This window comes from Pleuronectes platessa, chromosome 16, assembly GCF_947347685.1.
Source record: "Pleuronectes platessa chromosome 16, fPlePla1.1, whole genome shotgun sequence".
Taxonomy (NCBI): Eukaryota; Metazoa; Chordata; class Actinopteri; order Pleuronectiformes; family Pleuronectidae; genus Pleuronectes; species Pleuronectes platessa.
In genome coordinates, this window is record NC_070641.1 from 8035906 (window position 1) to 8059542 (window position 23637).

Sequence of the window (23637 nt, forward strand, 5' to 3'; positions counted from 1 at the left end):
CTCCTGATACAACATCTCTCACCAAATTTGGTGTTGATCTATCCAGTCATTTTTGCATAATTCTGCTTTCTAACAGACAAACAAATAAACACACCTAACCTTTTAGTCGAAGGGAAAAATATCCTCCTTAAACCACCTTACATTAGACATAATGAGTTACACATTTTTCTCTGGTGTCATCATCTACAACTCAACATTGTTAGCATATCAAAAATTTGCTCGGTGATTGTTCCCGCTCTTTGTGGTTAGCGGCTTCAGTTAGCCAAGGACTGTGTTGGCTAACTCTTCAGGCTTAAGATAAATTGTTTGTTTATTTTTGTGAAACTGTCTAATGAGACCGAACAAATTCAATGAAGAGGCAGTTTTCATGGTTTCAATGGTTTGTTAGTGACTTCACTTGTTTCCTCTCAACTCGGCTACTTTACCTCACCATACCATTAGCTCACGCTACACACCATTTGCTTCAATAAAGAGTTAAAAACTCGATGACATTATAATAGTATTTCCTTAAAATGCTAAAAGTGAATTTGTATTTATTATTTAGTATAATTTTTATATACGTCATGATTGAAAGCTTAGACTGACTCGTGATTGGTTGATTGGTCGAGGACCTGGATACAGAGGTTCCATCCACAGATCGCTACAGCTCAGGCTTCAAATGATGCTGCAAGATGGCTGCATTTTAATACACTTTATATAAGCTCAAAGCACATAGCCAAGTTAAGAAGAAGAAAATGACTTCTACTACCATCAGTCCCTGTACAGAGACATGATCCTGAGCCTGACTGACGAGTCAGCAAACATACTGAGAGCATTAGAAACCACAGCAGCTCGGCTCTGCTACAGGCCTACTCTGCATTGATTTTCATGCTTCTGGAAGTTAAATTTTTTCTTTATTTAAGTTTTTTGTTTGAATGCTCGAGGATTTTTGTTGCTTGAATCAATTATGCTAAGTGGTTCAACACCATTGTCTGGTTAACCACTAAAACAAAGTTTTACCTAAAGTTCATGATGAATTAATTAAGACTGGACAAGAACGGAGCAGGATTGTGGACCGCTGTGTGCATTTAATTACTGTGACGCTATACTAGTGTATCTTTCTTAAACTAGGTACCGGGCATCTACGAATCTTCTTGCTTTTGCAGGCTGGCAGTTGTAGACCACTTGTCACCCATATTAGCTGCAGGGTATGAGGTGGCTAACATCCTGTCACCCCCACCTAAACGCATGTCCAGTGTAGCATTACCTCATACCAAGGCTATCATCAGGTTCCCACAGGTATGCACTCGCTGCTTGATGGATTACAGACAGATGCAGAGTCGAGTGACTGTGCTACGAGGGCCTACGAGGAGAGAGAGAGAGAGAGAGAGAGAGAGAGAGAGAGAGAGAGAGAGAGAGAGAGAGAGAGAGCAAAAAGTTAACTGAACCCTGATCCATCATTTACAAAGACTCTTTAAAACCCAGCCCCAGTGGTGTGTTGTGCACAGGCTACACACTCAGACTTTATTCTAAAAGCTTCCTCTGTGATTGAAAGGCCTTGGCCTATTTGCAGCGCAGGCTGTGTTGATGTGAGCTGCAAGACAAAGGGAAATGAATGGAAAGCTGAAGTGGATGACAGCTTGTTACGGTATTTAAAGCCACCTTTGTTTACCGAACTCCACAGATTCCTCACCCCTAAATAAGAGCCGCATTTAAAAACTGTTTCCTTAGGTTGAGGCGACTTTATTCACATTATAGCAGCTCATTCAAACCATCAAGAAAGTTTACAGCTGTGCCATAAAATCGAATCTTCACACACCTTTTTATGCCTCTTCCAACCCCATTAAGAAATCCTTTCCTTTCTTCCCCCTTGTTCATCCATAAATCTTCATCCTCGTGTGAGGCACAGAAGAGCGGGGAGGGGAGGAGGGAGAGAGACATCACCGGTGGAATCCAAACAAGTCATAATTCTTATCATCATCTATAACCCAGGGTTATATGCAGCCGAGCCCGTCCCTCACATTCCTGCCACAGGCTTGCATGTCTAATCTCTCTGTCCTCGGCCACAACAGGTTTAATGTCTGACCGTTCGAGCATGCATAAACACCGAATAACACAGGAACATCGGCACCTTTAAAGGTTTATCAATTTGTCTCAGTGGGAGTAACATTATACATGACCTTTGTCTGTGTATGAGAAGAGCACAGTTCACGCTGCAGAGATGTGCAGAGGAAAGAGAGCAGAATACATCGTCATATAAATCCTGCATTGCATCCGTACTTTAATAATAAAACAACACAAAGCGCACACTTCTGAAAAGACGACAGCACAGTTGTCCTGAGACCAAACGTCAGATCACAGCAACTTTAACATCTCTTAGGAGGTTTGTAGCAATCTTACGAAATTTCACAATATCGACCGATTCTATTCTACAGATTTCCTGCAGATTAGCTTGTTCTTCATTTGGAAAGCAAGCATGTATTTGACAGGAGTAGTTACAAATATGGTCTATACAGCATATAAAACCACATACAACTTTTGTATGTGGTTTAGTCTCCCAACATTTTGGACTTGTGACCTATTTTATTCTATTAGTATTAGATTTTCTCTTCTGTGTAAGGACACCTTTTCGGTCTAATCAACTTTTGACTTCAGTAACAATAACATGTTAACATATATTCTATTTGTAAGGTTAAACTTACAACCAATTAATTCATCTACTAAGAATTAGATTATAAAAACCATTGTGCTCTGAGTCTTATTCAATGCACCTTTACCAAGCTCACATAGGTTTGCGAGAAAAAAAGAATCCTTTGAAATATTAAACGCACTTTTTTTTTAACCCTCCTAGTTGAAGCTCAGCAACCAAAAACAAAAAGTAGGTCATCGAAATATTCAGACGTCTGCTCGTTTCGTTCACGGTCAGTAACTTTAAAGCAGTGAGCTCTTATCCGTCATGTGGAATAAACAGCTGACAGTTTCACTCAATGCCTAAAGGTCACAAACAAGATGGAATAAACAACATTTTATCAATCAAAATCAACAACTCCTGGAAGTAAATTCTATCTATTGTGCAAACAAGGAGAGAAATAGGTAGATTCAAGATGTTTCTCACCGGAATGTCTTTGTCTTTGCTACATTGTAATTTAGGGAGCGCACTGCACATTTTTGTATGACATACGTATGTCCTGTCGTCAGCACCGACATGGGCTGCATCTACCTATACCTGACACTGATTGGTTTGTAGACTGTCACGCGTCTCATGTTGGCGTGTTGTCAGTTCAGTAGGTAGTAGTCTTTCTGTTTGTATGGAGAAAATTAATGAACCGGTTAATTTGGTTCCATCATTGTGGTTTTCCAACCAGCATCACCAACTTCAGGCTCAGTAATCCACACTGGTTCAAAGGCATCAAATGAGAGTCCTTGTTATTTAAACATAATTTGCAAATGGTCAAAAAGATCGAACAATATAAAAAGTGTCTTCAATCTGCAAATTAACCTGACTATGGTTTGATCCGGACTGAGACCGACTCCTTTAGTCGGACAAAATTTTGGTCCAGAATTTGTTCGGAGGCACCCTTACCACCTGTGATTGTGGTTCTGAATAATCCTGGGAAGGTCCAGACTAAACAAGGCAGGTGTGAAATCTCCCTTCAGGCATGGTCACACATGTTTGTGAATGTATACTGGCCAACCTTTGCCGCCCATTCACTTACTTTCTGTCAGCAAGGGGGCATTTCCTTTGGCAAATCCACAGTGTGGCTTCTCGTGGAGATCAACTTCGGTGAAATATGACTCGTCCAACAACCGCAACGTCAAAGTGACGGTGCGTCACATCCTGCACTTCCCACATTCAAAATGTGTTGATACGTAATTTGCCTCAGCAGGCGGTTATCTGCATTTGTGTATGAGTGCCCTTAAATCCAGCAGGTTTCTGGGAAAAGACATGCACCCTATGAGACATTAAAATATTTAGGCTCATCTCCTCACTTGTCTTCTTGGCAGCATTTCAATCGTAAAACTATAACTAACAGGAAATGTGTCTCCCAGAACCTAAAAATAAATCCAAATCTATGCTCGTAACTGAATTCTTCAAACCTTAATGATGACCTGATTTTTAAACCGTGTTAGAAATGGATTTAGCGAGAAGCTACAGTGTGGTGCGACTTAAGAGAAATACTCAAAACAGCCTGTGGTTATTGTATTTGATCTGTCGATTGCAGCATTGGCTCTCGCTGGAATTACTGGAAGATGATGTTGGTTTTACGACGTCCGTTAATAATCTGCATGTCATGCTACTATTTAGTCATTACTCTGGGTTTATCCATTTGCCGCCCCCTCCTACGGGGTCTCATACGCTTCAGTACATGATATACTTCAGCAGCAAGTCAGATCATCAAAACTGTCGTATTAACTTGGCAAATGATTGAGTGATTGGGAAGGCAGAGGCTTAAGTGTACCCTGATTCTGCCAACAGCACTGTTCGCCAGCGTCACCATAAAATGGTGAAACATCATCAGTCATGCTCTGCCCCCAGCATGGACGCCAGCCAAGTGCTACTAATACTACCATTGATAGTCGTCCACACACTCAGGTTTATAAATAGATAGTTCGGATACTAATCTTCTCTTTATACCCCGCTCTGATGTATATTTGAATATTATATAAATTCAAAAAGACCTCTCAGTCACACCATCATGTGATTTAAGTACAGTAGCAGAAGCTTGGCCTAGCGTGATCAAAATAATAATGGAACAAGTTGCTTTGAAAGTGGGATTAAGGTGCTCTTAAGGCCTTGAGGAATGTCCCTCTTGGATTTCAGCAACAAATATGTGTCTGAACTGGAGCGGATGGAAAGTTACTTAAAAAATTAGCTTTCAGTTCATTATTGCACTGATTATTAAACATGTCATCTTCAAGGTTAAGGAACTTTACACAGTTTATGGCTAAACTGTTTGCACTAAGACTGCCAGGCTTTAAGATTCAGACTTTTAATATCCACTAAAGAACATTACAAAAAAGAAGGCAGCATTTTGGGTAACTCTTCAAAGCATATACGGAATCCCACACTTCCCATAAGGCAGTTCGAGTGTTTCTGTCATCAAACCCTTCCTGCCATAGACTGCATCTAAAAATGGGCTTAGATTCTGGGTCCAGAAAGTGAAGCCAATGTTGAAGTGCTACTTCGGCTTTTCTGAGTTGCCATTAGTGGCCAAATAAACTTTTGGCACTTTAAGTATATACTATTATAATATAATTTCTTATGAATGATAAAGTAATGCATATATGTATTATGGAAAGAAGCTGTGGCTCTTAGCTTTAGACGTTGAGGTCTTACTGACAGGTCTGACTCCCTAAAGTCAGTAAAAGTGCAATCTACTATTTGCTGGATCTGCTCGTATTCAGTAATGGGAACGTGAGTTTATAGATTCTCCTGTGATTGACACACTGGTCCATTGTCGAGGTTTGCCAGTGCGGTGTTGTGTAAAAGGCCACCAGGCTGCATTAACTAAGTATGAACAGTGGGAATATGTTCCCACCAAATGGCATTGTGCTCAGCCAGAGAGGAGGCCACATGGGTCCCGGCGTCTAGTTAACACGACTGCCGTTGCCATAGCTTACGGTTGTAGACACGCTTAAGTGACTTAGTGTATTCATCAGTCTTCCAACATCAAGCTCCAGCAGAAACAAAACCACCTAAGTGGTGCATTCCACAGCAGCTGAATTAGACATATCAGTTTGAGTTTAAAGAGACAGCTACAGAGGTAGCTGCATCGAAATACACATCGAGACAAATATGAGGAAGTTGCTCCCTTTTTTGACTTTGTATAACGATATGAGAGAGAGAGAGACAGAGACAGTGAGAGCGAGGGAGAGAGATTCAAAGATTCAAATGTTTGGCTTGGCCTGACTCCTTGGCTCGACCGAAAGAACAAGCAGGAGACATACGCGGCAAAGGAACACAGGGAAATGTCAAGAGAGATTAACGAAGCACATTCCACAGAGGTTACCCTTCAAAGCATAACGAGCAGAGAGAGCAACTCCGAGAGAGAGAGAGAGAGAGAGAGAGAGAGAGAGAGAGAGACACTGTGTGCAGGATGATCAATGTTAATCTTCTCATTGTTTTATGAAGTGATGCAGATATTTGTTTTCATGCTAGATACAGACAAACAAACAAACCTTCCCTAATGTTTGATCCCATGCTTGCTGGATGGTGCCGTTGTGCGCGTGCATACAGTGTTAGTTCAATATTTTCATTGTTACTTGAGTAAAGGAGGTTATGTTTTCATTGCAGTTTGGTAGTTGGCAGGATTACTCAAAAACTGTTGATCCAATTTTCAAGAAATGCTGTGGCTCCAATTGAGGACGTTGGTGACCCATACAAGATGAAGGGTTGGGATCTGGTGTGGGCTTGTTACCTCCACTACGAAGGCTATGTTTTCACAAGTCTTTTCGTTTGTTAATATGATTACGATGAAAACTAAACAATTAATTTATACGAATGTTTGCGGAGGAATGGGACATTTAAATTCAATTTTGGTGGGGATCCAGATAAATGGACAGATCTGGGGATTTCTTCTTTGTTTTAACATGGCGAGATTCTGCGTTAGTCATGGCTGAGATGAGCAGTAAAAGGTGTTTATGTCTCAGAAACAGGTGCCACCATCTTGCGCTGGTCACATGGAGCCACAGTCTGCTCTGTAGCGTTCGGTGTAATGTGGTATTGAGCTGTGGAAGTCTAATGATGTTTCAGTCTGATTTTATAGCATCAAATAAAATAACTACAAAATAAAACATGAACATCAGTGTGATAAGAACTATCATCTCTAAAATAAGAGAAAAACATATTTGACTTTTTAGTTTGGTCCATATCCCGGCTGCAAACATGGAGGCAGAGTTTAAGAGCTACACTGGAGCCAGCAACGAGGGAGTGATAAAAAAGGTTTGGCTTCCCTTTTGGGGAGCTATCATGTTGTCCATCGTCGTATACAAGTCTATGGCATCAGCATGAATGTTAATATGATAGGGTCCTGGTTACAGTTTCTGCTTCCCTCATTCTGGAAAAATCAGTTATTTCAGATTTGGGAAATACAATCTTCTAATCGTGCTGCTATGTACATACACAGAAAATGACATGACATTAAGAGGATGCTTATAGCCTTGAAAATTCAAGCATGCAAACATCTTTTCGTGTCTGGACGGAATCAAATCCCCAACCAGGCTCAGTCGGTGTTCTGCTCATTAACTGAGCTCCAACAGCCAACACATTCCTGTTTTACACTCAGATCCCCTCCATGTCTCATCACAGGTATTATTTACTCAATCTGAAAGACTTTACGGTCAGAACCATTTCAAGCTCCCAAGACTTTAAAAATGATAGTAGTGATAAGCTTTTGGTAATAAAAGTGGTCTATAATTACGATGCACAGACCATAAAGTATGTGTGTATTTAAAGGATGTAGTGACAGTGACAGAGTCAGCGAAAACGGAGTAAATACAGTCTTCTTTCAACAAGCATCTCACATGATATTTGTTAAATATAAACAGTGTATCTCATCTCGTCTCACCCAACTGAAGAACCCAATCCTCAGGCTCTTAACATGAAGCTTCACGCTATCCTTGAACCCACTGACCTGGCTCATTCTTCTCTCTCACAGATTTAGTCTTCACCTCTTCACACTCCATCTCACATAAGCATTTTTTTTTCTTCTTTTTACCTCAGAAGAACGTGGAATCAGATTAAAGTAGGACAAAGAAGTGGTGGGACAGAAAAGTGCTGAGAGTAGGGATTTGCATTAAGTGAAAAGTAAGAGGGAATGGAGAGCACGGGCGACATTATCCATTTAACAGATACCTGGAAGACGGGGAGAGAGACGGCTGTGGAGTGAATTTATCTAGGCCAGACAGGACGAGGAGACTGTAAAGACTGTAAAGAGGCCGACGATGGATCCGCCCCGACAGAGTGTTCATCAGCTGTGCAATACCTTTAGCATTATCGCGGTTGGATCAAGGGTCACACTTGTCCTGGTTGTGACTTAGCGGCTTGCTTACAGCTTTCACCGCAGAGCAGGAGGAACAGGCGGGCTGACAGGAAACATAGAGAGGACCTTTTAAAATGGGCTGAAGGAGAAATAGGTCATTTATGGGGATAATTAGAAAGAAAAAGTGTTTTTAAAAGCTGTACTAGGCAAGATTTTTTCTGGGGTGAAATTACGCTCATCTTATCAGGCTGAATCACAAAGTCGTGCTACACTAGAGACCAAAGTCCCACCTTCACTAATTGAGATGCTGTAGATTTGCCCCGTCGGCCCAAATTAAATCTCAGTGTTGGTATGGAGCTGAGGAAACTTAAAGGTTAAATTCAACATTTCAATAATAGATCATAGCTTCCCTTCCTTTCCTGATATATTGGTCCTGTTTGCCCTTGCAAGCTTTGGATGACAAAGAAATTGAATTAAATGAAATTTGGAACAGATATTCATGATCCCCAAAGGATGGATCTGACTTGGGGATCATGAATCCCCAAGTCAGATCCTTTGATTGTACCTCTTGCTTCACCAACAGATTTACATTTGTGATTTGGTTTAAACAATCTTTTTTAATTGTTGGCGGGATCTTCCTGAAATTTGACTCATTTTCATGATCCTCAGGGGATGGATTTTTCAGATTTATTTAACTTTTCACTTGTCCATTAAAATATCTCAGCGTCTGCTTGATGGATTATATCAACCAGACATGCTTAGTTCCCAGAGGTTAAATCATTAGATGGACATTGATGGGTTCGGGTGAAACAACAAGGGGTGAAGGAACACATTTCTGAACTTTTATCTAATTTAAAGTAGCTATACCAAAATCTCTAATCAACTAGACGGCAGCAATAGGAGAGCTGAAGGTACGCCACAAAAATCGTATTCTATATTACATGAACAGATAAACCGTGTGGCCCTAGACATTATGATGAAAGGGTTACAAAACAATTAAACAAATATCTGCAACACGGATATTTGCTTATACCTAAGCACACATGCAAAATGGCGCCTCCACCACTCAGTCCCCTTAACAGCAAAAAAAACCACAAGAAAACATACAAAAAAAAAGCCACCTATTTAACCAGGGTTTAAAATATAAATTTCATCTTCTACAGAGTACCTCTTAAAGTGGTGTTTTTAAACATATTTATTTAAGAAAAAAAACAAGCAAAAGCTTGCATCATGCTCTCTCCCTGGTGTGCCTCAATGCAGGAAGCAAAGCCCAGGTGAACTGCCAACCCCCTTTTTATAGACTCCGCCCCTTCTCCTGACTTCCTGTTACCTTTCCTTCTTCATAAATTAGTGACCCGGGATCATTAATGTTGCAGCTGGTACTTTGACTAGTTCACTACTTAGTAGCTAAATTTATAATTAGTTGATTTTACGCTTTATATTAATAATTATGATATGCAAAGTAGAAAACAAAATAAGAATTATAAAGTAGGATAAAAAAAATACACTTTAATACTGTAATCTGTGAATGACGGTCAAGTTACTATCGCCAAACGAGGTAAAAATGCTGTATAAAGCTGCAGCTTATGCAAAACAAACATTTTCTATTGTTGAAACATTGAAAGCATTTAACAGGAGACCTGACTTTTATCACGGCGTCCTCAAAGGAAATGTAACATTATCTTCAGTGAGGTTTTCTCCTATTGCAATCATTCCAAACTGTCATTTCTGACAGCGGATCAGTCTGGCATTTTTCAGGGAGTGATGGAAGAGTAAGGAGCAGCCACAGTTGTGAGCTGTTAGATGAAGAGCTGGAGGCGACAGGCTGCACACCTCCAACTTCTCAGCCAGGTACCCAGCTCACTGTGCGCCACTGTTCACAGACTCATGCTGAGAGCAGGATAAAATTAGATCACGATTTCTCACATAATGATGGAGAAGGCGAATTAATGCCTGACTTCTCTATTAAAACCAAAAGACTTTTGCTTCCCTCAGAATTCTGTGAGCTATTAAAGCACATTTTCTGTAATCCCATAGAATATATACAAAGATGGACCACACCTCTCCGTTTCCCATCCAGAAATTAGGTCAAAATATCCTGGATAGGAACAACGCCATCTTCGCACTGTTTCAAGGTCCTGCAGATATCCTCTTGACCAATCACGAGTCAGTCTCTGCAGTCAACAAATGACCACATGGACACATGAACACATGAACATATTTAGTGTGATAAGATAAGAACATAGAAGACCAACAAACACAGACCATCTTAGAGAAAACTGTATTTTACAGGTTCTTATTTTTGTTTCTTGTAAGGAAACATGGAGGAGAGAGCTATACGGCAGTCAACCACTAGGGGGGATCAAGACGCTTTGGCTTCACTTTGGTGTTCACCTTTGGGGAGCTATAAAAATAACAACAAAAAATATCACCCATCTTTAAATAACATTTATGGGCATCATCAGAAACTACAGGTGTCGCTCAAACAACCAGGAAAGAAAGTTTTCCACCTTAATTAAGTGCATAACTCAATTAAATGTCCATATTTAGTTCTCATAAATGGAAATGTCTTAACTACTTACAAACAACTATTTCATTAATGTTTTATTCAGGCATCACTTAACTTTTCACAGGCTCAAAATGTCCCTGCAAAACAACTGACATCATCAGACCACAGCTGTACTTTATGTGTTGTGCAAGTTGCCAAATGTTAGCACGCTGAACAGGATAAACTGAGATGGCGGACGTGGTTAACATTAAACCTGCTTAACAATAGCATGCTAGCAATGCCACTTGAGAGTATGTTAGCACGCTGGTGATAGTATTTCGGTCTGAGAGTCCACTGTGTCGAAACACAAGAGTCAGGGCGGCTGGCAGGGCTTGAAACTCATCACAGGCCGGTGGACTTTCCAAAGGTCAAACACCAGTTGCACTCATTTTAATGTCATTTACAACATATTAACCCACGAGCACACATGCAAACTCTCTCTGAAGCAGCAAAGAAACAACTGCTCTGTTCATAGCAAGATGGCATTTCCCCCCCTCTTATCTTCCTACCATTCCATCCTTTCTGGATGTTCAGATCCGTGTTGTTGTTTTTCAAACGCTTACCACTCGTTGCCACATGGAGCTGCCAACATTTAAATGTGCCTTGAACAGCTTTAAATATTTTTTTCTGTGCGGTATATTTTGATGTTGCATAATCAAATGCATTTCTCCCCCCCCTCCAGTCATCTGCATAAAGTATTTCAGCGGGGACATACAGAAAAATTCTAAAGCGCTCGCCAGACACCCAACCTCACATTGTTAACATCCTAAATGGGAAAAAATAGGCAATACTGAGCAGTGAAAAGCTTATAAATTAGATATGAAAGGATGATCCTGATAACATGTATAAAATCCCTATGTAATCATCCCTTGAGGGGGTAGCAGTGACCTTGACGGGCTAAAAATTGTTTTGTTAAAACTCAATTTTCTGCACACACAATGTTGCTGGGAATAATAGAGGAAAATGCAACAGTGTTTGCAGAGAATCTCGCTATCTTGCCTCTTTGCAGTCAGACAGCTCCTTGCCACAGGGTAAAAAGGTATTATATGTAATGTTTGTTACATCCAGACTGTGTTTTTTCATCACGATAGTTTCACGTTATGATGTAAAGAGGGAGTTTGCCTGTTGGAATAAGAATAAGGCAATTTTTTTGTTTTTTACCATCTCTTGATATTAGCAAGTCTAATCTCCTCTACTTCTTCAAGGTGTTTTTTCCAATTCATCCCATGACTTAAATATTTGTTTTATTCATATAATGTTTTGGAGAGTTTAGTTTTGAGACTGCAGGATTTTTGCATAATCCACAATGTAGCCTTCAATCTGAACCGTTGTTTAAAATGTCAAAGCACATTCTATACCACTCCTATAACGTTTAAGATGCATCAATGTCTTTCTCTCAAATATTGAGCCAGTCTTCTTATTTGAGATTCTTATATTGATGTGCAGCCACTCCACCGGTAATAACTGAGACTCTGACTGAGCATTCTTACAGTGGCAAATTAAACTTTTACATCTGAGAAAGATTTGTATATTTTTAGCCTGAAAACGCTCTGTCACCATCAAACAATGTCATGTCATACTCACCTCTTGCCTCGTAGTCAGACAGGTTTCTATTAGCATGATGTTACGGTTGCGGGCTGATGAAAGGATGTGCTCGGTAAAACAGAGCAAACTCTCCTCACACATTGATGTGAAATATAAAATTCTAAAATATCTCAAAATGAAGAAAAAAAAACACAGCTCGTCAGACGCATTTTTTGAGAAACAAGACGGATCTTTGACTAGACACATTTTATTCCACTTTGATGTAACGCTGAGGGGTTCAATAACATTTATTATCAGTCTTTCATGTGAAAATTTCGACTAGGAACCTGTAATATTCCTTTTGGATTAGCGAGACACCGATGGGACTGCTCCTCTGGCACACACTTCACGAGTTTCAGGTTGTTTCTGGAAAAAAAAAGGGTTGTAATATTAATCACACATATCTGAAACAGCAGGGATCTGTTTCCATGGTGATTTTATGACATTTATTTCAAACCCCAGTCGTCTCTCAGGGTGATGATTGTTCCTCAGATACAAACCCTCCTCCTCTTTCTCTGATGTCACGATGAGTCAGAGATCAAATCCTGCTTGCCAACACCTTGACATCAAGGTAAAGCAGCCGAGAGAGAAAACGTGAGGACTAGAGGAACACATACAGTATGTAAACTGAAATTCACTGGTTGATTTACAGAGGAGGGGTGCAGGAAATATAGTTGCTTCAGCAGGAATCTAAAGAAAGTTTTTTACTGCCTGGTGCGTCACGGATCCCCTCCTGGACTGAGGTGCTGAAAGAGGCATTAACAGATTGCTGCCTGAAAAAAACCTTATCCAAAATAGAAGTGTTGCCCCCCCCACCACCAGTATTCCAGACATAGAGTGCCAGCCTTGAGTACAAGCGGAGTGCCAAGGCCGAGCCTTGATATCTTAGACCCACTGTTAAGTGGACTCATGGGACACTTGCTCTGCAGGGTCAGTTGTGGCTTGTTGTTGGTGGTTTGGAGAGATGGTGGCTGTCAAGATGTCGTCATCATTCATCTCTTGGGCTCAGCGTTTTAATTTCCATTACTGTCTCAGCTGTAGCTCTGGCAAAGTGAAGCCTATTTTTAAAAGCATTGGAACAGGGGTCGTGATGAGGGAACAGACCTGTGAAATTAATGAAATTGATGGTTAAGATATGAATGCTGCCAAAGTTGAATTATTACTGTGCAGCCAGGCGCTTTAGTTTGTCTTGCAGTCAGAAACATGCCTAATCTGCCATCTCATTAGACACCCTTGAGCTTTTAAAGTAACCTAGATCTGGGATCCTGCAACTTTGATGTACTTATCCTATCAGAAGCGTTTTTGTCTTAAGGCCGCCACTTTCAGAATTTTTAAGCCCAATTATTCCTCATGATCTGTGAAACAACTTATTATATTTATCTCAGCCTCACTGGTTCTGTAAACCATCTGAATAATGCACTATTCCCCTGCTGAAATCCAACATTCTCTCTTTTACCTGAGGCCAACCCTACAGAAATCAAGAAGATGTGCACAAAGCAAGGTTGCATGAATGTAGCTTCCACGTGCGGGTGCTTGTGAGTGTGTGTTTATGTAATTCAAATTAAACTGTTTGTTTTAAAGGGCATATTTTCAGCTGTTTTGTGAAGGTGTCGGATTGAGAAGCGCTGACTGGTTGTGTGTTCACAGTATAGAGGAGAATGCACACAATGTAAAAAAAGCTTGATACCGTTAAAAAGCATTGTAGAAGAATTCAGTGACGAACAAGTGCCCCCAGATATGTGTCGAAATTACCATGATCTTTCTTCTCCTGAGGATTCAGATCACAAGCTGCCGCTCTTTAAACAGTTTAGAGTCCCCACTCTTGAAACTGTGACTTTCTTAACACTATGCTGCTGGTGTTGCATGATATGAAATAATGAGAATGTACAAATTAATTTACATAATTGTTGTTTAATTGCAGCAGCCAAGGGCGATATGGCTCCAGCAGCCCCTGCTGGTAAGTGCCTTGATGACATCTAATCTGAGGCCACAAGCTGTGCTCCGAAAATCCAATTTATTTTTGAGTTAGACGTCCACTAATCAGCAATTATACAGTTAAACTATAATCACCACAGAAATACAAATGTTTGAATAAAAGCTTCCCATAAAGGGTGTTTAATTTTCTGATCCATTTTTCTTGCTTCTGTCATTTTCAGAAACGAAGGGTAAGAAAAACACACTTCAATCAGTCTTTGTGTTTGTGTGTGTGTCTGTCCCATTGATGTAACTGTCTGTACGTCACCATCATCTTCATCATCATCCTCATCATCTTGTGCAAAATAATGTGTCTTTCCCCTCATCCAGAGATGCCAGCAGAGGAGGAGGGTAAGATGTAGAGAGTGAAACAAACACAGAAGCAGTGAACTTCTGTGGTGATGGAGCTGAGTGTGGAGATGCATGATCCCACCTGTGTCACTGCAGCACGCACACACACACACACACACACACACACAGAGACACACACGAACACACACAAACACACACACACACAAACTCACAAACAGGTTTTTTTTTTGTTCTTTTACTGGCATCAAGAACATGTTATAGGTTTATTTTAAGCACCAGAGATGATAATTAAATTAAGCGCTAGGAGCCACATAGAAGGTGTTTAATTTATGGGTAAGCATCGGGGTGTAGGAACACATATCATACGTGAGTATTTGACTTCGCATTAAGAGCAGATCGAGTGCTCTCAAATCTGTGAATGCATGCTGTCCGACAAATTCATATTTTTGTACTTCAGCTACTTAAAAATGACGAGAGCTGAGGGTTTTGCCTGGTGAATCCCTCTCTTTGTAAAACAAGAGTTGTTTTATGCTTTGAGATAAGGAAATCGTTTTACAGAGTATGTTTCACTCTCTCTTTTCATTTGATCATAAAGCTCACACCAGATTGCACACACTCAGTTCCCTAAACCCTCCAGATTTTTTTCATCAATCATTTTTTGAGAAATCAACAAAAAAATTCCTCGCCATGTTAAAGAAAGTGAAAAAACAAATCTGCCCCAAAATTGTAAGAGGTCACTCTGGACTATTACCATATCAGTGATAACGTGTACATCTGTGTATTTGATTAAATCTTGAATTTATAAACAAATCAACAAACGGAATGTAATTTGAGAAAAAGTAAAAGTAGAAACTGTCAGTGTATCATTGACTTATTACTGATGCATGTGTTTGCAGAACGAAGCAGCAGCAGCAGTATTCCTGCCAGCTATAGACGAGACAGTTACTTTCTAATCAGTTTGTCGATGAGGTTCAGTTTGTGACTCACCCTGGTGTAGGTTGGGGGATGATGCAGTTTTGTAAGTGTGAGGGCGAAGTCTGAGACAGAGTGAGGACGGCACATTTTTCCTCTCATTTCACTTTCCACTGTGCCTGAAAAATATTGACCTTTCAAGTCCCGATCCATAGTCGAGGGTAATGCATTCAGCTAAATGTTTGAAAAGATGCTGCATGGGTTTAGCATCCCACAGCCGAGTATAGCTCCGTGATATGTGAGCCATGTACATACATCGCACATGTATGGATGAGGCGGAATCCTGTACCGCACTGCAATGTTGCATGTTTTCAATTTGTCAGGCACTAGAATACAACATATTAACATTTATGTCGATTTCTTCTGCCAGAAGCTTTTTAAAGTTATAAGCAACGAGTCCCCTGTGAATTCATTTTGTTGTACATTAATGTGCAAAGTCTATTTGTTGGAATAAATCAGTTCATAGTTTGGAGCAACTGCGTGAGCAAGAAAGTTGTACATGTGTTTCTGTTTGTGTGTGTGTGTGTGTGTGTGTGTGTGTGTCGCTGTCAGTAATTTTTGTGGAATTATTGCATATTTACGTGGCTCACTGATTAAATGTGTGTGTGTATCTGCAGGTGCAATTAGGAGGTAGAGCAGTGAGTTATACCAAAGATGAAACTCACGTTGTCTTTGAAGGGGAAAAGTGGCAAAAGCACAGAAACGCCCCCCCACCTAAAGAAAATTTATGATGGACCAAGTATCAAGGACAAAAAAAAAAGAGCCAACACCTGACCTGAAAAAACATGGCCGACGAGAGCTTGGTTCGTCACAGCTCGTCTCATGTTTCAATGACAACCTGATCAGGCACTTTGCCAACATTTGTAAATCCTCATATTATGGTGCCCGTTGTGTTTCAATAACTCCACCTTCTTCAGAGAGAGTCAAGAGCAGGTCTTTGTGAAAGACACCTAACATGGTGGGGGAGCATATTGAGAAAATTGAGGACAACTCATTCTGTCAAAAAAAAATTATTAGTTTAAAATTACACTATGTATTTTATTCTTGTTATATTACTAAAACTTTCTTGAAATGTAGGTGGCCTGATTACTGCTTTGTAACATTGCGTTGTTACTTCCAAGAAAGTATCTGTTTTGAGAGAAGATTGAACCCGAAAATCAGTGCACCAGTCTCAAAGTAACACTGCTTATTCAATTTTCTTACCACATACAACATTGAGACTGATTATATTGTATTAATTTATTTTATATATTTTTTAATTGGTGCTGTTTCCCTTTCACATTACATCACTATGTCACTTTTAATTGGGGAGATGCGGTTGTAGAGAGTGAGCGCTGCCCTGTGGCTTAAACATTTTTTCAGCGTGTGTGTGTGTGTGTGTGTGTGTGTGGGTGTCTGCGTGCGTGTTTATGCTCATTGTAGCTTGACTCATCTGTTAAACTAACCTGCATCGATTTATCTCTAAAAGGATCAATATAGCTCACAGAGCAAGTGCTGGTTCATGAAGCTGAGTGTTATTCTGTCATACATGAGTGTGTGTTTATGTGCAGCGTGCACACATGAAAGCTTGTGTATCAAATGCATGCAGAACATTAAACTCATGTTGTCCAGTCTATCTGCTTAACCTGTGCTTAGTCTTCATTAACCTGCTGTAGGTGAGGGCTTTGCTTTGTCATTAAAGTGTTTGTACTGTGTGTGTGTGGGTGTGTTTGAGTGGGTGTGTGTGTGTGTGTGTGTCTGTGTGTGTGTGTGTGTGTGTGTGTGTGTGTGTGTGTGTGTGTTTGTGAGAGAGAAAGCGAGTGTATGAAAATATTGCAGTTGTACATATAATTGGGCTTAAATACTGTCTTTAATCAAATCTTTGTTTAACAGCTTTTTCATTCATAATACAACACACACACACACAAACACAGACACACACAAACACACACACACACACACACACACACACACACACACACACACACACACACACACACAGTCTAAGGAAACCACAGAAGTTCTATGGGAAGAGTTTTAACCCTCCATTGACTGATTTCCATGTGCCGACTTTCTTTTCATTCAGAGATCAATGAGCCTAGGGATGGTAAGAAAAAGACATAACTCATTATTTCCCGGCCTGCTTGTGCTTTCCCTTTTTCTGCCTGCAACTCGTGTGTTTGGGCATCTGATGGTCTGAAACTCGTCCTCCCTGAAGCCTGGGACTGCTCTGGTGACGGCCAGTACTTAGATCATCTTCCACTGCGCTGATTTAGTAATTTTGAGGATAATCACTTTTGCAGGGACATCGATTTCTGGACATCGAGAGCATAAATAACCACAAAATTAACTTTATTTTGGTAACAAACAAATGTGAGTGCATTGCAGCAAATAGATGAAGGGAAGTAGAAGAAAAGAATGAAAGCAACGCAAACACACAAGTTAAAAGCAACTCAAGTCACAGTCAGATGAACTGTCACATGAAACAAGTTGACAGTAACATAAATACATAAAATACAAATATAACACACAACAGAGTAGTCTGTGACAGCGACTTGCAATAAAAAAAAGCGTTCAAAGCGAATTCAAAGTAAAGTGATTAAATTGGTTTCACCAAAGCATCCAAGGGAACGTTTGAGGAAATGAACTGATGACATCTGGTTTATAAAAAAAAAGAGATATATCCTGAGTGTACTTCTGCTGGGTATATATCATGCCTGTGTCGTGTGGATAGAGCCTGAGTGACTGTCAATCAGCCAATACGAGCCTTTTCACATACATATTGGTGTCTGCATTGGATTTTTCTGATATAAAAATATATATTTCAAAGAATTAACAATGCAGAAATAAGGTGCATTCAGGCGTAAAATGTATTAATGTTGTAATTTATAAATATATCGGCTGATATATTGGTGTCTGAATTTGACTGGGAATATATATTGGCTGTGCTCAACATGTGGATTTACTACATCGTCCTCCTGCTGGAGAATATAGCAGCTCAGTGTAAGACTGCAGATTCTTTCGTTCATCATTTATAACCTAACTTGATTGAGGGATTTGAGACCCAGTGTTTCCTGTCTGCTGGTGCTCTGATGATAAATTAATGATATACTGAATAAGTAATAAATGTGAAATTATATTACTATACATTCTATGTATAGGACTATCATTTATGGATGGAATGGGTAGATGTTACTATTTTAACACAGCAATACCCAGCATGGGGGTTAATTTAAAAGATTTTCTGAGTCTATGAATTTCTGATCTTTTTCTAATAATTTCCTAAAAGCAGCTGTGTAATTTGAATTTAATTATAAGTCAAATACAGCGTTTAAACAGTAACCAGACAAATAATAAATTTCAATAACATGCTGAGTTAGTTCAACCAGGATTGTTTGTATTGTTTGACAGTAAACATGCAATTCATGCATCTACATTTCATATGTAGCTCTACGTGAAGTAGACCTTCATCATTGTATAATCGTTATTATTTAACCTGACTTTTCCACATGCTGTAGGAGGGTTCGTCTCTTGAACATAGACGGTATGTTGTTTTTGGGCATTTGCGGTTGTTGCACTGGGGAAGTCAAATTCCAATTAACTCCGAACTTGGTCTCTGTTTTCACCAAAAATAGAATTACTTCTGAAAGTTTCTTGAATGGATCACTATATTTTGGGAAATTAATGATCCCATAAAATAAAGCTTTCCCACTTAATTTTTTATTGTGGGTTGTTACAAATCACCCGAAATATGAATAGGGTTCCAGTCAATTAGTCTGGGTGGGCTTGTCCAAAAAAAGCCAAACGTTCCCAGAGCCAAGGACAGCGGAGTTAAATTCACTTAGCAGCCCTCATCCAGAACCCAGCCAGTGTCCAATGTGACATAAATAAATAAGAGTGCAAACATTCAAAAGTGCCCCCTGGATACCATTCCAGGATCAGCTTCACCCACTTAGCATTCTAACTGAAACCTTTTAAATCATCCTGAACATCTGAACTTGGATCTGTCCTCAGGGGCACTTTTGATTAAAAGATCAAATTAACTGAGCCCATAAAAGCAGAGAGAGAGAGAGAGAGAGAGGAAGAGGCGCAGACAGTGTGGCTCTCTGAATTTATGGAGGTGCATGACCTTATTTGACACGTGACCCTGGATCCATTCTCTCAGAAACTGTGCGTGTCCAATGGATGACCACCGGGGCGCTCCTCACTCTACTTGATTGGTGGTTCAATGTGGCTTTTTTTTAACCTATTATTTGTGTATAAACACTTTGTTATGAAACTTGACTCTATGTCTGATTTAAACTGTGAAAGAAACAAGAGAAAACAGGAAGACTGCATACCTCCGCCACGGCCCAACAGTCCCCTTATGAAACCACATGTAAATTCACTGGATCTGGATTTGAATTTTTAAGTTTATAAACATACTCATATATATCAGGCCCTTAAATATGCCAGACTTTTTTTCATCCAGATATATTAATTATCTTCTGAGAAATCAACGGAAAAAAAATTATGAATCTGCACTCTGATCCAGATCCGCACAAACATTTAAAGAGTATACACAAACCACATCCTTCTACTACGTTTGGTCGTAGGCCGCTCTGTAGTTTTATCATAATCCTGCAAACTCATAATCTCCTTGGCGGAGGTAAACATTCATGTAAATTACAAACTCGTGAATTCAGCGTAGACAAAGCGATATCTGAACACAACGTTTGAAGATAATACCAATTAACAGTTGTGTGGTTTCTTTTTGGTAAAAGGAAGTGTGAGAGCACGTTGAGGGAACGTGTGAGTGTTCCTCACCTCAAGTCAAGATCATCATTGGGCCAATTACTGTTTAACAGCGCAGCACAGTTACTGCACAGACTGACGTGTTCCCCCGCTCTCTCTCTCTCTCTGTCTTTCTTTTTTTTTTTCCCCTGCGATGCAGAGTTGCCTCCTGATGGTAAGAGAAATTGATACGTAAGCGTTTTTTTCTGTAAAGCATCTCAACTGACAAGCAAACACCTAACATCAATTTACTTGCAACAGAAACAAGTGAACGGATAAAAGAGCTGCTCTTTTTTGTCATCGTCGAGATAAGAGCGTACAGCTCCAGCGTATTCTGTCAGGGTGGCAGCAGATTGCGGAGTCATCTCTAATGTGATGTTCTTCAGAGGTGATCTGAGGAGTTTCTTTATTCCCCGGGGCCCAGTCTGTTCCAGCAGCTTCCTTAGTCGCCCATCACACGTCAGATGGTCCCAAATGGTTTATACAATGAAACAGCAAAGGCCTTACGTCGACACGCTGTATGGGTGTGCCTCATGGAAAGACTGTTGCTCAGCTTCACTGTTAAATAACTATGCAAAAATGAAGAGATCCCTTTGCTCAGAGGGTAGAATTTAGTGATTTAAGACTTCTCTTTTTCAAATAACACTTTTCCCCAATGATCAGCAAGTGTCTATTTAAAATGTAAAAGCACCAGGGTTACGAAAACTGCTGATTTGGTGGTTTGCTTGATCGCCTCGTCTTCTGGAGTCGTTTACAATCTGTTTGTCGCTTCTTTATCTGAGTGTTGAACCAGATTGTGGTTTTCTTGCTTTAATTTGTCCCCTGTAATCCCTCCATATAACACACATGCTACAGAGCTTGTACCGGGGGAGGATCCTCAGACGGGCGAGAAGACCGGCTTGTTTGTGTTGAAGCCGGAGACCATCACAGCAACAAAAGGTGATCTGCCGTAAAAAATCCTGAATTATTTCCAAAGTGAAGGGAGTGGCTTACTTCAGGCCAAATTGTAGCTGGAATTCAGACAGTTAATCAATTTTAATTAATCGCTGCATTTCATTACTGTTCTTGGCAGGCAAGGACGTCACGTTTGTTGCTAAAGTGGACTCCACGAAATTAACAAGGAAGCCGACGATGAAATGGCTGAAGGGGAAGTGGCTCGACCTTGGCAGCAAAGCTGGAAAGCACCTGAAGTTTAAAGAGTCTTATGACAGGAACACCAAGGTGGGCATGTTCGCACTGAGAGATTGTCCGTGCATTCCTTGCTACACTAAATGTAAGGCTGTGCAAGCTGTGTGGCTTTGTGGATGATAATGTGTGTGCAGATCAGTTGGTCCACCACTGGGTCCAGACAATAGACTGCATTAAAAGATGGACAACATGAAAGCTCCCATACACGAGTGAGGCAGAAAATATCTTGCGGGCTAGCTGCAGTGTTCGCCTCCTCCATGTTAGCAGATGAGATGTGATATGACCTAAAAAAAAGTTGTATCACACTGATGTATGTTCAACTGTTTGGTTTTTAAGATGAACAACAGCTAAAGACGGCAGCGCCTGTATCTGTACAGTAGGAGGAAGTGGAGACACGTTGGCCATCTTTGTACATTGATACACTTTGTTGGTACAGAAAGAAAAAATACATTAATGAATTTTCATAAACCTTTGTAACGACATTGTCCTTAAAGGATGTTACCTAGAGCAAGGTGAGGACCCAGATGCAAACTTCACCTGTGGAGAGATCCTAAAAACAGTCTAAATAGAGAGTCAGTCCAGACAAGCAGACGTATCCAAAACAAAAGGGGTAAAAAGGCGAGATCAAAAAACAACACTGGGTCATAACCTTACTCAGGATAACAAAGAGAAAGAGAAGAGAAACACAGAGTAAACTAGATACAGGTGAAGTTAATGGAGGATTCACTGAAATGAAACACGGAAATTAACAAAATAAAACAGGAACAAACTGTAAATGTACAAAAACAGAAGAAAAAAAAACACATTTTAACTCAGACTCGACAGGATGAATCTTATTGTTTTTTTTTCTTACGTCACCTAAAGGTCAAGGATTTGCACATCATCAGTGAAAAATGTTTCAAAGTTTGAGAAATAATCATGAAATTTGATGGTTTCCCAGTTAGCATGCTGACGTTAGAATTATGAGCAAATGTGTGCTGATGCCTCATGGAGCAGTAATTATGGCTGTAGACTATTCATCTTTTTGTTCGGGAATACTTTAACTGAAGCTGAAATTCTTCGGCTCAACAATGTATTAATCTCAACGCAAGTGCCCCGAATTATTGTTTAAAAGACAAAAAGGTTTTTGAGCCACATTGACACCAATGCAGAGTTCCTCGTCAAAGTCAAAAGGATATTCTTATATTGCATTCATGTATGCTTGTGCGGAAATTTAATAAAAATGAGAAGAGAAAATGGGAATCAATAAACAAAAGGACTTTCCCAGACAGCTAATATAGTGTAACTGTACAGCTAATGAATCTCACAAACAAAATAATTGATTTTACTATGGCACTAAAAACCATCTAGATTTTGTAATGATTTTAGTCAATATTTGTAAATAGAACCTCAAACTAAATATAAGAATACAAAAGCAGTAGGATTTTATTAACCATTTTCCTGTCCACCACAAGAGCTGCTTAACATACAATAACATACACTTTATCAAACTAAACCAAAAAGATTCTCCCCCTCCAACCATCTTGTATTCATAGACACACGTTTAAAGATTTGCTGAATTGTAAAAAAGTGCATTCATAAAGATGCAGAAGCCTATTTTCTTGTTTTTGCATTGAATTTCAAGAAGACTGGATGAAAATAAAATGGAGGGAATGATGAATGCGTATTAAAACAAGCTGCATCGACCGTCTTGCTGACTGAGCCATCTACGAAGAATGGCCAAAGTTGCTCCTGTGCCTTAATCAGCAAAACGTTATCAGTCAAACTGTGTTGCCTTTATAAAATCCATGTGCTGTATGAGAGTGTGTGTGTGCGGGTGTTGATGGAATAACATCCCATTCTCTTTCCGTCAGATCTACACTTACGAAATGAGCATCATCAAAATCGTGGATGGAGACGCAGGTGGCTACCGCTGCGAGGTCGGCGCCAAAGACAAGTGCGACAGTTGCTTCTTCGACATCGCCGTGCAGGGTAGGTCCTGACACAGACACTTAATCACCTTGTTGTCATCTTCCATTCGGCATGTCCACCATTACTAGCGTTGTCAGCCAAGAAGTCAGTGAGTGTGATACACATTAGGTCCTATCATTTAGTGGCCTAGCGAGGTCGTCAGTCCATTATTCCTTTTGCTGCTCGAGCCTGCTGTATAATGAATTAACCCAGCCGCATTCTCATCCACCTTTGTCCCTCTGTGTGGTTTCAGCTGCAGAAGAGGAGCAGCAGGACAACATCTTGGAGTCGTTTAAGCGATCGTGAGTGTCAGTGCTGGCGAGGGCCAACTCAACATGTCACCCGTCACACTGTCTCCCTTATGTTCCTCTGTAGATCGCTGCCTCTGGGCATCTG

At 40.1% G+C, this 23637-nt stretch overlaps 1 protein-coding gene across 1 annotated transcript in view; it reads left to right on the top strand.

Moving 5' to 3' along the window:
• Positions 1-14028: 14028 nt before the first annotated feature.
• Positions 14029-23637, top strand: part of mybpc2a (myosin binding protein Ca) — a 35971-nt gene continuing 26362 nt past the window's right edge. Inside the window, exons 1-7 of the mRNA XM_053443228.1 lie at positions 14029-14050; positions 14250-14258; positions 14398-14418; positions 20959-21042; positions 21176-21324; positions 23145-23262; positions 23495-23543. Coding sequence (XP_053299203.1) covers positions 14029-14050; positions 14250-14258; positions 14398-14418; positions 20959-21042; positions 21176-21324; positions 23145-23262; positions 23495-23543 — 452 coding nt within the window. The remainder of the gene's footprint in view (positions 14051-14249; positions 14259-14397; positions 14419-20958; positions 21043-21175; positions 21325-23144; positions 23263-23494; positions 23544-23637) is intronic.